Source organism: Dendrobium catenatum, unplaced genomic scaffold (genome assembly GCF_001605985.2).
Source record: "Dendrobium catenatum unplaced genomic scaffold, ASM160598v2 fragScaff_scaffold_847, whole genome shotgun sequence".
NCBI lineage: Eukaryota > Viridiplantae > Streptophyta > Magnoliopsida > Asparagales > Orchidaceae > Dendrobium > Dendrobium catenatum.
The window spans coordinates 6126099-6140972 of record NW_021319309.1 but is presented as its reverse complement, the minus strand read 5'-3'; the positions used below and the strand labels follow the sequence as shown (position 1 = coordinate 6140972).

The following is a 14874-nucleotide window of genomic DNA, read 5'->3' as shown; positions in this document are numbered from 1 at the left end:
CTGAAATGGATCTCATCATACTAGACAATCAAATTGAAAATTTTATTATTGATATGAGATCGAATGATGCATTCATAAATTTTAAAGGACTTGGAGAACTTTCTCAAAAATTAGTGGAGACTAGGAAGAATGATATATTTCCTTTGGTGTTCTTAGTTATAAAGCTTGCTCTAATATTGCCAATTGCTACAACAATAGTTGATCGAGCATTTTCTATAATGAAAATTATAAAAAATCATTTGCTCAATCGTATGCGAGACTCCTAGATAAATGACTGTTTACTTGCTTATATTGAAAAATATATTTTTAGTAGTATTGACAATAATTTGATTGTACAACGATTTCAAAAAATAAAGACTCGATGGGAGAAATTATAGATAACAGATAAGAAGAATATCAAGACTAGTGTTCTCAATTGTAAGTTTTTGCTTTACTATATATTTTATGTTTTTACAATGAATCTAATGCTTTTAATTTTTTTTTTTAAATCGCCTATGCTGGTCCCAAACCCGGATGAAAAAGGTTGAGGGTTTTTTTTTTTTTTAATATTTTGTGCCCCCACATGAACAAAATCCTGGCTCCACCCCTGCCTGCAGCTTAATAAAAATATTTTGTAATGGAAAAAACAAAAAAACAAAAAGATGCTTCTTATAATTTAAGCTAGATTTTGCTCAAAATTTCTCATCCAACTACTGATATTCTTTAGATAATCAAGATTAAGGCTTCATTTGGGAAGGCTTTTTTGTTGCCTTTAAAGTAACATTTTAGTACAAATTTTTTTAATTAAAAATTTTATACTAAAAATCATTTTAGAAAGCAATAAAAAAGTTAGTCCAAATGAAGCCTAAGATGGGCTTCCTTCTACATAAAGAAATGGAAGCCAGCTTACTTTGATGTGCTTACGATGTTTTCTTCGAAAATTACTTAATCTTTTATTATTTTTTAATAACATTCTTAATTAAAAGCATTCAAAGACTGAAACTCTTCAACGACAACCTCTGAAGACGTTTCAGACAAGAAGTTAAGCTATGAGTTCCATTAAACATAAATAATAGGATATACGTGAAGGCCTGATTTTAATTTCACTATTTCTGAAGACCCACACACTTCATGCAAATTTTTTTTTTTTAATTTTTTTTACTCATGCAAATGTGGATTTATAAGATTGGTTCAGTACTTAGGGGTGTCAATAAATGATCTGAATTGATAATTTGGCACAAATGGCTTAAAAAATTTGGGTTCAATTTGACTTGATTAATTTTTAGGTTAAGTTCGGGTTGATCCTAAAAAATAAAACTAACGCTAGTATCATTCACTCATTCAGTTTCATTTTAAACGGTGGTTTATTGATTTAACGGGTCATATTTTGGTTAAACAAGTCGTGATGATCTAAAAAGTGCATGATCTATATTACAAATGGATCAGATTCGGGTCAAATATCTGAACAATAGGATAAATAAGTCGGATTCGGGTTAAACGGGTTAGATAAACTTATCTACCAACCCAAGAAAACACTAACTGCCAAGGTGAGCACCTTAACTCAGCAAATCTCTATCAAAATTTTAGAAATCTTGTAACTCCTACTTAGGTCAAAAGAAACCTACAAGAAAGTTCCATAGAGTTGTACTTGCTCCAATGAACAAATCTCTTGTTGTTATATTGGCAGTTCAATTCATTCTATTTCTTTAGTATCAGTTCAATTCATTCTATTTCTTTTATCTTTCATTTAATAACTAGATTGATAAACATCAAGATCATTTTGACATTCATAGTTGATTAATTGCAATAAAGAAAATCAATAAATAACTCAAAAATATAATTCACATTATTATAATAGTTAATATTTATATTCTATTGGTAGAGTTCAAAATAATATATGCAATAGCTTTTATAGGCCATAAAAGAATATACATGAAAAAAAAAAACTAAAACTAAAACTAAAACATCACTACAACTAAGCTTAAATCCACATGCTCCTTACATTTACTTGAAATCATATAAAATCACGTAATGAGTGAATAGCTCAGCAAATAACTAAATCAAACAACTGAAATCAATTTAACGTAAAAGTGAAACAATATTTTTTAAATCATATAAGAAAATCTATAAATTAATATATATGCTATTTGTATCGATCATCTTTATAAATCAATTGTATTTATCATACAATTATTTTCATTTAGTCATATCATTCAATCATCTTTGTTAATCCATCAGTTATACATTAGTATCAATATATATATATAGTAATAATAAGAAGTAACCATAATTTGTATCTATATTCAGTAATCATTGATTAGTATTAGTACAATAATCAATATTCCATAAAGTATTCGGGTTAGGGTATCTTATATCTTGATCTTGCACTGATGAATTCCAATTAATCGCTCCTTATGACTCTCAATCAATGAACTCCTTATAACTTCTCTTGAATCACATGATAGTCGATGAATCCGTATGACTCTCAATCAATCTCTAACTCATTATGACTCTCATCTACTGACTCAATCCCATCAATGGACCACTTAGATCTTAAAGATATCACATGAGATTATCATATTATATCAATCAGTACATCATATACATACATCACATCAGAGTTAAACTAGCAGCAATATTATATTCTTGCATAACTCAATCATATCAATAAATTCAGTTAATATTACCTTGCAGTCTTATCATGTTAAATCACAGTACAACACTTTTCAACTCATTTCAAGCTTGTTTTTTTCCCAGCTCATTTTACCTAAAAATTTATATACACATATTTAATAAGTAAAAATTTAATAAAATCATATCAAATCGTTCAAAATGATCAAATCTATAACATATCAAAAGATATGCGATGAAAGCTTGCAAAATTAGAAGTTAATGCATTTTTTATAGATTTAGGAGAGAAACTAGTAGAAATCAAAATCATCGAAAATAGAAGTAAGAGGATAGTTAATCAGAGCATTTTTTACAACAATAGTGATGGACAAAAATGACTAAAAATTGACTTTCTATTTCCTTTTGCTCTCCTTTTTGTCTCTCTTCTCCCTTTCCTTGCCGAGCAAGTCGTGGCTGAAATGGGGGAGGTGGTGGCACAGCCGGCACTGGAATACTTAGACTTAAAATAAAAAATATATAAAAATATTGTTAGTGGCTTAGTGCTGGAACACTCATAAGTATAATGCCGAAGCACTCTAGTTCAATTAAAAATTCTAAAATTCATATTTTAAAATAATTTTTATTTTTGGGTTTTTACAAATTATGCTACTTATCATCCACCTAATAGTTATCAGCTTATTACCTAAGCAATAAACTAAGAGATGATTGCAAGGCGTTAAAGTAATCCCACAATTAAAAGTAAATTTATAAAAGAGGACGAGAGAGAAATGAGTAGATGCACATTAAGGAAGAAAGGATGAGCTTTCAGATGCTTATAGGAGGGAGAACTTCTACTTCAAGGAAAATAAGATGATGCAAGTTTTGCTTACATCAAAGGAGCTTTTGGTTAGACTCTTACAATAAAGAAGTGGAGTAGCATAAAAATATTTTCGCCGGTTATACGCGCGTCGATAAAGGACTTCCGGCGCAAAATAAGTCGCCGGAAACATTTCCGACGTTTTTCTGGCGGATTTTGCGCTGGAAAAAAATTTCCGGCAGATTTTTTATGCGTCGGAATGTCAAAAAAAAATTTTAAAAAAAAAATTCAGATTTGCCAAGCCCCCGCGTGGGGCAAATTATTGCATCAGGTCACCTGACAGAGAGATGCGTTCGGTCTCTCTCTGTCTACAGTAACCTGCGCTTTACTGTAGCACTGCTACAGTAAAGCGCAGGTTACTGTAGACAGAGAGAGACCGAACGCATCTCTCTGTCAGGTGACCTGATGCAATAATTTGCCCCACGCGGGGGCTTGGCAAATCTGAATTTTTTTTTTAAAATTTTTTTTTGACATTCCGACGCATAAAAAATCTGCCGGAAATTTTTTTCCAGCGCAAAATCCGCCAGAAAAACGTCGGAAATGTTTCCGGTGACTTATTTTGCGCCGGAAGTCCTTTATCGACGCGCGTATAACCGGCGAAAATATTTCCGCCGGAAATGCAATTTTCCGACGGATTTTTGGTCATTTTCCGTCGAAAACGGCCGCCGGAAAATGACGTTTTTCCCGTAGTGATATGACTTTGATTTTGTTTGGGACAAATTTAGACCGCTATTTTTTCTCTACTTTCAATTTTTTATTCTAAAAATCAGATTTACAAAACATTAAGAAAGCTATCCCAAACGAAGCCTATATCTATCTAGTTGTGTTTTCTCTTTGTTGCTAAAAATGACAAAGTGGCATTTATTTTATTATTTCTATAAAGCATAATCTCTTAACCACCTTTTTAATGTTTAGTGAGCTATTTGATATATATTTGTATAATCATTGATGAAGGTGGATATCATCAAACCAAGAAAATTTTCTTAGTGCTTGTGTTTGCATATTTGTTGTATTTAATCTCTCATCTTTGTGCATTTTGCTCATTAATTTTAACTCAATGCACACATGTTTACATGCATGGTTTAGTGAGATATGTCTATGTTCAAAATCACAGAGGTTAAATAGTTCCACTATGCTTTAACCATTGGACCTCAAAATCTTTTCATATGTTTGAAAACATAAAATTAATTACAAGAACCTGCAAGATTTTGTAAAACCTTTTTAAGTCAATAAAAGGTCTCATAGCTCACAAAAAAATTTTATCCATAGATTTTCAAATCTCGATTGAATAGTTACAATAAAAAGAACATTCCAATCATATTTTATGGGGATTTAATAGGAGAAAATTTTTACTTTATAATTTGGCTGTGTAATAACAATAATAAGCAAATATGCATGTATGAGGTTTTGTTTGGGACGGCTTTTTTACTGCTTCTTAAAGCAGTTTTCTAGTAAAAAAATTTAATTTTTTACTAAAAACCTTTTTTAAGAAGCAATAAAAACGTTGTCCCAAGTCAAATCTGAATCTCTCTTGAGAACTCATATTGATTGGAAGTTTCATGAAATGGATACATATTTTTGTTTATGGGTACAAGCTAGCTATAAATAGCAAATACTTTCATCGGACATGATATATTACATCACATATTATGTTTTCAAATTTTGCCTCTCTCACTCTCATCTCATCACCAATTCCACAAAACATAACTTCCTTTTCATTTTTTACAAATATATCAAAGCTTCATATAAACCAAGTACCAGCTCACTTCAGTCTCTCGCTAAAGAGCCCTTCAATGGATCCAATTGAAGCAAAAATGCTCACAAGCAAGCATACAACACTGAAGACTTGAAGCAAAATCCACTTTGATGTCCAAGGAGCTATATTTCTTTGAACACAATACATTTCTACTGGAAAATAGATGGCTAATGGCCAGAAGTTGAAGGCCCCAAGCAAAGCCAATACTTGATTGAAGTAAGGAAAAGCAATCGCAAGGGTTGTGGTTGATACAACATAAAGAGTTCTGAAGCAGATTCTGAATAGATTGATTTTGTAGGGTGGTAAGAACCAAAGCTGGATGGTGTAAAAGTCATTAACAAAACTGCTTGAAGGATATTTCTTGGCTAGCCATCTCTCAATGAATGCAAAGATTGGTTGGCAAAATACCTGGGAAGAGGAAAATAATCTCGCATTAAACCTGAAACAACAATTACTGTATGGGTTCATAACATACTACTAGTGACTCAAGTTTTAGCTTTATTTTTAGCAGAAAGAAATCTAATGGGCTAATTCTCTCTTGGCATATGACACTTAACCAAAGTTACCATAAAATGCCTACTCTTTCATTCAAGAAATAAGTTATTGAAATTAAAATTCTCGTTCATAAGTTGATTTAGGCTTCGTTTAGGACGGCTTTCTTTCTGCTTCTTAAACCAACTTTCTAGTATAAATATTTTTTAATTTTGTACTAAAAAACTGCTTTAAGAAACATAAAGAAAGCCGTCCCAAACGAAGCCTTAGTTATCTAGCAAGAATTCCAAGAGATTTTTCACTTAAATTACCTGATAGCCTCCCAGTAGGTGAAGTATGATACAAGCATTGGCAATGTCTATGAGCCAATAAGGTTCATAGAATCCAAATCCAGTCAAGAGGTTTCCCGGCGTGTCGTCGCCAAAGGCAGCATAGCCAAAGCATCCACAACAAAGGTAGAAGAAGGTTGTGATGCTGATGGATGCCATTGAAGCTTTTTTCATGGTTTTGTTTTCAGAAGGTGGAGATTTCAAAGTATCCTGCATTCATGTAAATTCCACCCCTTGGATATAAAGATGACAACTATAGAAGAAAACAATACATAATTGCATTATGAGTTTGTCAGAATTTTACCTGTATCTCTATAAGAATTACAGAATATGGATATGCAAATGCTATATCTCCAATAGCTTGGGAAATTCGCCACACTTTCTGAGCAGTGGATGGTGCAGGGATTCCTCCAATCCCACCTTTGATCATTCCATTGCCTGTGGTGGCACCAATGTAATATTTAGTTGAATCTATTATTGTAACAATATTATTATGATATAAGCAAATATCATGTGCTTGAAGATAATTTTTAAAATTATAATTAGTTCAGCAATGTTCTATGAATTTGAGTATTGACTATATTGAATATTAAAAGAAATCGCTTATAACTGTCCTGAGCAACCAAAAATGAGAATATTAATATAATATTTTATAACACTAACGAATGGTTTATCATTACTCATAAGCTTAAGCATTTAGGTCGAAAATGAGTTTGGAGATTTGTGTATAAGATTAAGGTTTTGTTTGGGACAATTCTCGTTATGCTTTCAAGTATTGAAATTTTTGTACTAGAAAGCTACTTTAGAAAGCAAGAAAAAAGCTGTCCCAAACAAAGCCTAACTCTGATTTCCATTTGGCCTACGCATCCTAAAAGTAGCATCTATTGATGATATAATATAATTATATAGCTTATCCAAAACTGAAAAAAAAGAAAAGAAAAGAGCAAGTAAGCAGTACCAATCACTTTAGCAAAGCCTAATCCAAATCCAATAAAAGAGTAACTAAAAGACATAATAGCAGCCACAACTGAGAGCCATTTCATGTTGTGGAAATCTGGAATCTGAGAGAGAAAAATTTGGACAATGCCAAACAACAACATGAATGAGCTATCTTCACTTGAGCATGGAGCATTGTGACCTTCTTTATGATAACAATTTGATCTATGTATAGCCCTGCAAAACAAATAACGTAGTTCCAATCAATCAATTTCACTTCCAACTTCATAATTTCTTTGTCAAAGTACCTTATACAAGTTGTAGTTGTAATAGCAAATGCAATAGAAGCTCCAAACAAGCTCAGATATTGCAAAAACCCACAGAACCAAGTATGCTTTTCGCCTGAGTTACCACAAAATTAACTAAGTTACTTGAGTTAAGTATACAAATTAGATAAAATAATACAATTCAAGAACAGAAGATTATTGATATTTGCTTAAATTACCTAAGGTCACTCTAACTGCATCCATGTAAAAATAGTTTCTGGTGCCATTAACAGGATGTGGAGATCGATAACAGTCAGAAAGTAAGAAGGAAGAGATGAAGGTCAATAGAGCGAAGCATAGCAGGGCCAAAGGCCCTGCAATCCATCCTAGTTGGGCAGTGCTCCAGGCCAAGGATAAAACACCAACACCAATGACTCCTGTTATGATATGAGCTATACATGTCCATACTGTTCCTGGTAGGATAGTTATAGTTTCACCCAAAGTCTTCAAAATCAAGTCATAAATAGATATATTTGAGTAGGGAGAGAAGGAAGATGAGAGAAGTAAGAAGAAGAAGCTTTCAAGTCCTAGAATTACCAGTTCTTAATTTTCCATCATCACTGCAAGAGGAATCAGATATCTCAGGAGAGTGCTGAGCTGCCATTCTCCCCACTATACATATAGAATTTATGCATGTGTATGCACATATAGAAAATGGATGATAAATTTAGAAGATTAAAGAGGATAAATGATTGAAAGGCAATTGCTCAGTCAACTTAAGATTTTGTTTGGGATAGTTTTTTTCCTGCTTTTGAAAGCAGATTTTTAGTAAAAAAAATCTAGTTGAATAAATTTTTTAGATAAACTAAAAAATTATTTTATAAAACAACAAGAAAATTATCCCAAATCTCAAATGAAATCTAAATAGGAGACTAGAATTTGCACCTGAAAATAAGAATGAATTTGAATCCAAGTAAAATTATGCTATTTGAAATATTTGGCCAATTAAAGAGATTCTGCTGCATTCTTTTATGCTGGCAGCAAACGAATAAATAGATAATTTAGGAAGAGATTGAAATACATAGGAGAGTTTGGAAGAATTAAAAAATTGAATTAATATAAGAATTATAAATAAAGTTGATCAATTTAGTTAAAATTTGGAAGGCGTGGCTTTGAATTTTTATTTGAAGTACGTGGTGTTACTTTTTGCTGTACATTTTGATTCAGTCATTGAATATTTTAAGAGGAAGTTAATGTCGCTTAGAGTTAGAAAAAGACAACTTTGTCACTTATTATTTAGAAAATTGATCCAATTCGGCAAGAAATAACATAACATAGGCAATTAATTTGAATATTGATTTTAAGATTTGATATGTCCTCAAAAATTCCTTTGATCGAGCACGAATCTCGAGGAAAATTCAAGTTGGAAACTTTCAAAATTAAATTCGGAATCATCTGAAATCCAATTTCAACAAACTTATTGTCAAATTGAATGTCTCAAAGAGACAAACCAAACAATACCAAAATTGGTCCGACCCAAGCCCAACTGGGTCTAAATCAGGGGCCCGAACCACATTTGGAAGGATCAAAATATTATTTGGATGAAAAAATGATATTCAAATATGAGATGCTTATAGTCAAATCCAGCGGTTCGGCAAGACAAATCTAACGAGCCCAAGATCTCTGAATTCCGACATCGTTAAGGCACTTAAACATATGAAAAACTCTCTACGATGGGAGGAATCAATACAAGCCATATGATGGAGCACTTCAAACCTCCCCCGGATCTTCTCTAAATTTATGGGGTGTGCCGCTCATGAAAATCTATAAATAGACCCACACTCTCTACATAAGGGGGGCCTTTGGCTGGAGATTGGAGAGAGCTTTGAAGTTTAAAGAGCTCTAGCACCACCGCCCGGCCACCGACCGCTACCAGACCAACGCATGGCCACCGACTGCCGCTGGACCTTCCCCCGACTGACGACAGCCGTCAGACTTCAGTCCAACCTTCATCGAACCACCGCCTGGTCGCCGAATGCCTCCAGACCTCCGCTCGGGCCGACGACCATTGTTAGACTTCAGCCTTACTTTCGTCGGACCACCGCCCGGCCGCCGACAGACGTCGGACCTTCGGCCGGCCGACGATCGCCTCCGGAGTTCTGCTCGACCTTCATCAGACCACCGCCCAGTCGCTGACCGCCGCAAGACCTTTGCCTGGACTACATCCGCTGCTGGACTTCAGCCTGACCTTCGTTAGACCACCACCCGGTAGCCGTCTGCCGCCGAACCTTCGTCGGATCGTTCCTTATCAGCTGAAATTCTACACAAAAGCTATCGGACTTCCGCCCGACCGTCTCTAGACCTTTGACTAGCTCTCCAAATTACTGTAATTTAACCACCTCTAAATCGAGGGACGGGTCAACCCTTGCAATTCACTCAAGTTTAGTGGAATCTTTTCACTTGGGTGATGCCCCGTGATTTTTCCCTCTTCAAGCTTTCCACGTAAAAAAGATCTGGTGTTTTACTTCGCTCTTTCTTTTGTGTGATGGATATCCATGCATCGCTAAGACAAAAAATTTACTCACTCTACCACCATGAATCTTCCAGCCCACAACAAGATTATTTGAATTTGATTTTAGGCAAAATTTACAAAGATGGACCCAATGTTGTCAATAATTAATATGTGGATCCAAATGTAATGAGTTTAAATATAATTAAAAAGTTCTCCAGGTTAATTAAGGCTCACATATTTTTGAAGTCTTATGTGCTTATAAATGAAATCATCTCGATGAGTAGAAATTATTTTGTGTTGAATTCAGAAGGGAAGAACCATCCAGATTGCATCGTATTTACTGAGTATTTGCTGAATATTTATAAATACTCAGTAAATATACAATAAATCAGCTAATACTCACCAAATACTTAGTAAATACTCACAAAATACTCAGTAATACTCATAAGTGAATATTTGCTGAGTTTTATTGAGTATTTGCAAATACGTAGCAAATACTCAATAAATATGCAATAAATCTTAACGGTTCTCCCTATCAGGAGTGCGTATGTAATAATTTTTCCTCGATGAGAAAGCTCAAATGAATCTACGATTGTTCAATTACAAGTTCATTAAGGCACAAATATATCAAAAATATAAAATAATTAAAAGTATGGGATAAACGAAGCATGGATTCTTATATAATTCAGTTTTTTTTTTTTTGCTCATTTGTACATCCATTATTGCTTGATGCCCAATTGTCATGTCGACATTCACGAGACACATTCCAATGATTAATATTTGTTGTCACTCTACCACTGACTTCTAGCTTTCATATTTCATGTTTTCATGTTCCCTCTTTCATGAAGCGAAGGATGTCATTGATCACATACTATTGAACAACATCCTAAAATCTTATTGTTTTACACCTTCCAATGATCAACATCAAAATGCATCGACCACTAAAGTTTGACGCTAACATTCTTGTTCACATGATCTCCCATCTTATTAAGATAATAATCAAGTCAATTGCATACCATTGTTCAACTTCTAACATTCCTTGCTATCACCTAAAGCATACTAACAATTGCCTCCAACATGCTTCTTTCAGATCATTCAATCTATTCTCATATCAGGATAATATTTGGCATCTAACATTCACTAACTACTAACATTTGACGCACATTGTTAGCCACACTGCCTCTCCTCTTACAAGGATAATTACCAAGCTGATTGTCTGATAGCCAGCTTCTAATGTTTGCCAACCTACAATGTATGACGCATGCCCTCTTAATCACTTTCTCACTATCAACCATCTTGTGTTACTTCAGACATTCCCTATTAGTCCTCAATTGATTATTACCTATGGCTAACATCCAATGTCAGTCTACCACATATATCATATATAAATCCTCTTAATCTCTAGTTTTCTCTCCTATTACAAGAATGACTTAGCTATGTTGATTGCTCAATATCGCCCGACTTTCAACGTTCCTAGTGCCTTGTTCCGATGATGACAACTCAAACATCTGAAGATTCAATTTACTATCACCACAAGAGATTTTTCGTATGATTTGAGCTTGTTACATTACATTGATGCCTTATCAAATTATTGCGAATGCCCCCTTCGTAATCTTTGACTTAACTAATGAAATCATTTAACTTGCATTAGACTCGATAAGTTTTTTCACTTTTGAATTTTTCACGTTATAAAAAATCTCGTATCTCCAATGAACTGCTCTAGATGTATTTATATGCGTGCAAGGTCTTCTTGCAATTCTAAAATTATTTATTTTCGCAAATTTCTCAATGCACAATAATGAACAAACCATTTTTTTTTCTAGGATAACTCTCATTAAATTCACTTTAAGATATATATTTTTTTTTAATTGCAGGATAATTATTTCTATTTCTAAGAGGCTATTTTTTATCTTATTGTAATGAATTGGTAAAGATTTTAGTTAGATTTCTTTATACTTCCTTTAGCTTTTTTTATATAGTTTGTATTGTCATTGATGTGCTATTTTGTGTAGTGCCGGTAGGCATTGTTGCCTACAAATAAGAACAATAGGATTTGTTGTTGTTCAAGGGGCTGCATAAGAGCCCAACTACAAAAAGTACAACAACAAATCTTGGACCAATCACAACAAAGTTCACCTTGGTTCAGATTTACAAATTAAACATTTAAGTCACTCCATCTGACGTCTCAGCTATGTTGGTGTTGTCTTTGGGTCTACGTACCTCCTTTCCGCTTCAACAAATCTAGGCTATATCTCTTGAAATGCCCTTCTTTATGGCAGTAGAAACATTTATTGTACTCATGTCTTCCTCTTGCTATCAGGATGTCTCCAACCCATTCTTTTTTATCCTCATTTTTACATTGAAGTTGTTTGGACACCAAAACCGACTTTACGTCGGTCATGGTCAATGTCTGCTTTCCATATAGTAATGTACAAACTATATTCTCGTATGACTTTGGCAAAGAACTTAGAAGAATGATACCCTGATCTTCCTCCTTAATATTAGCATCTACATGTTTAAGATCAAGGATAAATTTGTTAAATTCATTTAAATTCATCAATGTGCTTCTTCAAGTCTTTACCTTCATTCATTTGCAACGTGTATATATAGAGCTTTCTTTAGATACAACTGGTTGGCCAACGATCTCTTCAAGTACAATGACTCTAGTTTCTCTCATACTTCTATAGCAGAATCCTCTTCAGCTACTTCTCTCAATACTTCATTACCGAGCGATAAAAGAATCGCACTATGAGCCTTCAATTATCGATTCTCCATAAGCCGAAATCATTTTCTCTGATAAATTTGTCGATTTCAAAATTTTGCATCGACGTGATCAAGAACTGTATTATTTTGTGTTTTATATTGTATATAAAGTGTAATTTTATATTGTATATTTTTCTTGATTTTTATTTTGTGCAACTCATTAAAAATATCTTGTAATTAAAAAAAAGCTGATGGAAGCCAATTCACGTTGATGTGCTTATAAATGTTTTCTTCGAGAGTTGCTTAATCTTTTATTTTTTTTTTCTTAATAACATTCTTAATTAAAACATTCATATACTGAAACTCCTTCAACGGCGACCTTCGAAGGCGTTTTCCGGAAATAAGTTAAGATTCGTGCTCTCATTAAAATATAAATAATAGGGTAATTGATAAACGTGAAGGCCTGATTTTAATTTCTTTATTTCAGTACATGATATAAGTCAAATATAATTGGGCGTATCACCAAATTTTAAATTAGGTAAATATTAAGGTTTGATGACTTTAGCAAAGGTTTTATGGCTGGTCCATAGTGAGTTAATTTTCTTTATTTTGATTAATCTAATTAATTATTATTGTATGCTAACATAATTTTTATAATAATAGAGAAAATTTTATAATTTTGGTATTGCATGGAAGTTTCTTGCATATATATATATATATATTTGTGAAAAGTCAAGTAGGGAAACATTAATTGACTAAATAAGTAAAAAATAGTTTCATTACATAAGTTGAAAATTATAATGATTTAGATTTTACTTGGGATAATTTTCTTCATGTTTTACTTTTTAGATTACAACCGTAATTTTTATTTGGTCAGTGCTAAAATGACAATAGATCTCTTCTCCGTAGATGAAAAAGATAGGATTTCAAGGTTTGAATTGTAAAATATATTGATGGCAATACTTAATGGTAGACGGTAGAGAGTATTAGAAGACAGAAGAATTGGCAAATAAATGGTTGATGACGACGAGCATTGATGCCACTTAACATCAATGGAGAGACACAACACAGTTTGGTCTGTTGGTTGGGAGCTTAGGCTATCAATTAAGAGGTCTTGGATTAGAGTCTTGTATATGCGATACGTGTGTGAATCTACCTTAATGAACCTAAATGTCCAAAAAAAAAAAAAACCAGTGGAGAGCGCATGCAAGTGTCATATGTTAGCAATGATGGGCATCTGTATATATTAATGACATGAGCATTGATTAAAGACATGCAATTACGGATTAACGAGCATCAACATTGATGGTTGGGTCATGGGTGTTAAGGTTGATAACAACGATGATTACATGCCTGAGGATGCATGATTATTTTTTAATTTTTATTTATTTTTTTATTTATTTGCTTAGGATGCATGATGATACTTGTTGGTATTAGTCATTGGTGAATGACTAACAATGAATGACCATCAATGTTGGTGGATGGTGGTAAAATGCACATGCCAAAAGGTAGAGTGTGTTCTTCTCCGAGGAATTATTTTGTCCCGACACCGGACCGTTCGGACGCAAATTCAGAATGTGCCACATCACTCGATACATAGCAAAAGAGTGACATGACGTGTCCTGATTCGTCTTCGAAAGACGTCTGGTATCCGCCCAGAATAATTTTAGTGTTCCCGACCTCCAACAAACTCAATTTCAAAGTACCAACTATAAGTTTTATTCTGCCTTTTTTATGCTAAATTATGAGAGGTTTTTTCCCCTAATATAGATCCAGTTTCTTTATACATATAGTTTTTGTTATACTCAAAATGCTTTAGAAAAGAGAGAGGAAGCTATCACAAACGAGAAATTATTCGTCTTAATGTCTCAATAAAAAAATTATCATTATTTTTTGAAACGGAGGTATCTACCTGTTGCCAGCTTTAAAAGAGGTGCATGGGCGGTGTAACTTATCCCACGGTGGGCCTACCAACAATCAACCCTACAAGTGCAGTTTCTCTCTATTCAAGGAGTCGCGCTGCATGAGAGGGAATCGAACATGAATTTGGGATTCCCAACAACGCACGCCACGAACTCAGCTTAATTATAATAATATTATTATTTAAAGAAGTTATGATATATCTTTTGATTATTATTATTATTATTTTAATATATTTAATAAATGATTATATTATACCAAAAACTAATGAAATATGATGCACAAATAGTAAATATAAGAAAAATATGAGTAAAATAGTCATTCTCTTTATAAGAGAAAACATTAAAAAAAACGCGTACCTTAAGCTAGTTGAGGAGGTAATAGTGTAGGCAACCCCAACGCCAATTAATCCCAGCTGCTGAAAAACCCCACAGATCCACACGCTCTTCTCGCCTGCAAAGTCCAGCAATTATAAAACCTTTCTAGTGTGTAAG

The 14874-nt window shown here is 33.4% G+C and overlaps 1 protein-coding gene across 2 annotated transcripts in view; it reads right to left on the bottom strand.

Moving 5' to 3' along the window:
* Positions 1–4997: 4997 nt before the first annotated feature.
* The window catches only part of LOC110111512 (probable amino acid permease 7), a 16213-nt gene continuing 6336 nt past the window's right edge, over positions 4998–14874 (bottom strand). The window contains exons 1-7 of one of the 2 annotated variants that reach the window (XM_028696858.1): positions 7843–8847; positions 7485–7718; positions 7288–7381; positions 7002–7216; positions 6348–6481; positions 6026–6253; positions 4998–5630 (exon numbers count right to left, since the gene is read on the bottom strand). In XM_028696858.1, the coding sequence (XP_028552691.1) occupies positions 5229–5630; positions 6026–6253; positions 6348–6481; positions 7002–7216; positions 7288–7381; positions 7485–7718; positions 7843–7909 (1374 nt within the window). In that variant the 5' untranslated portion in view covers positions 7910–8847 and the 3' untranslated portion in view covers positions 4998–5228. Of the gene's footprint in view, positions 5631–6025; positions 6254–6347; positions 6482–7001; positions 7217–7287; positions 7382–7484; positions 7719–7842; positions 8848–14874 lie in introns of those variants that run through there. The other variant, XM_028696859.1, reaches the window with a different exon arrangement.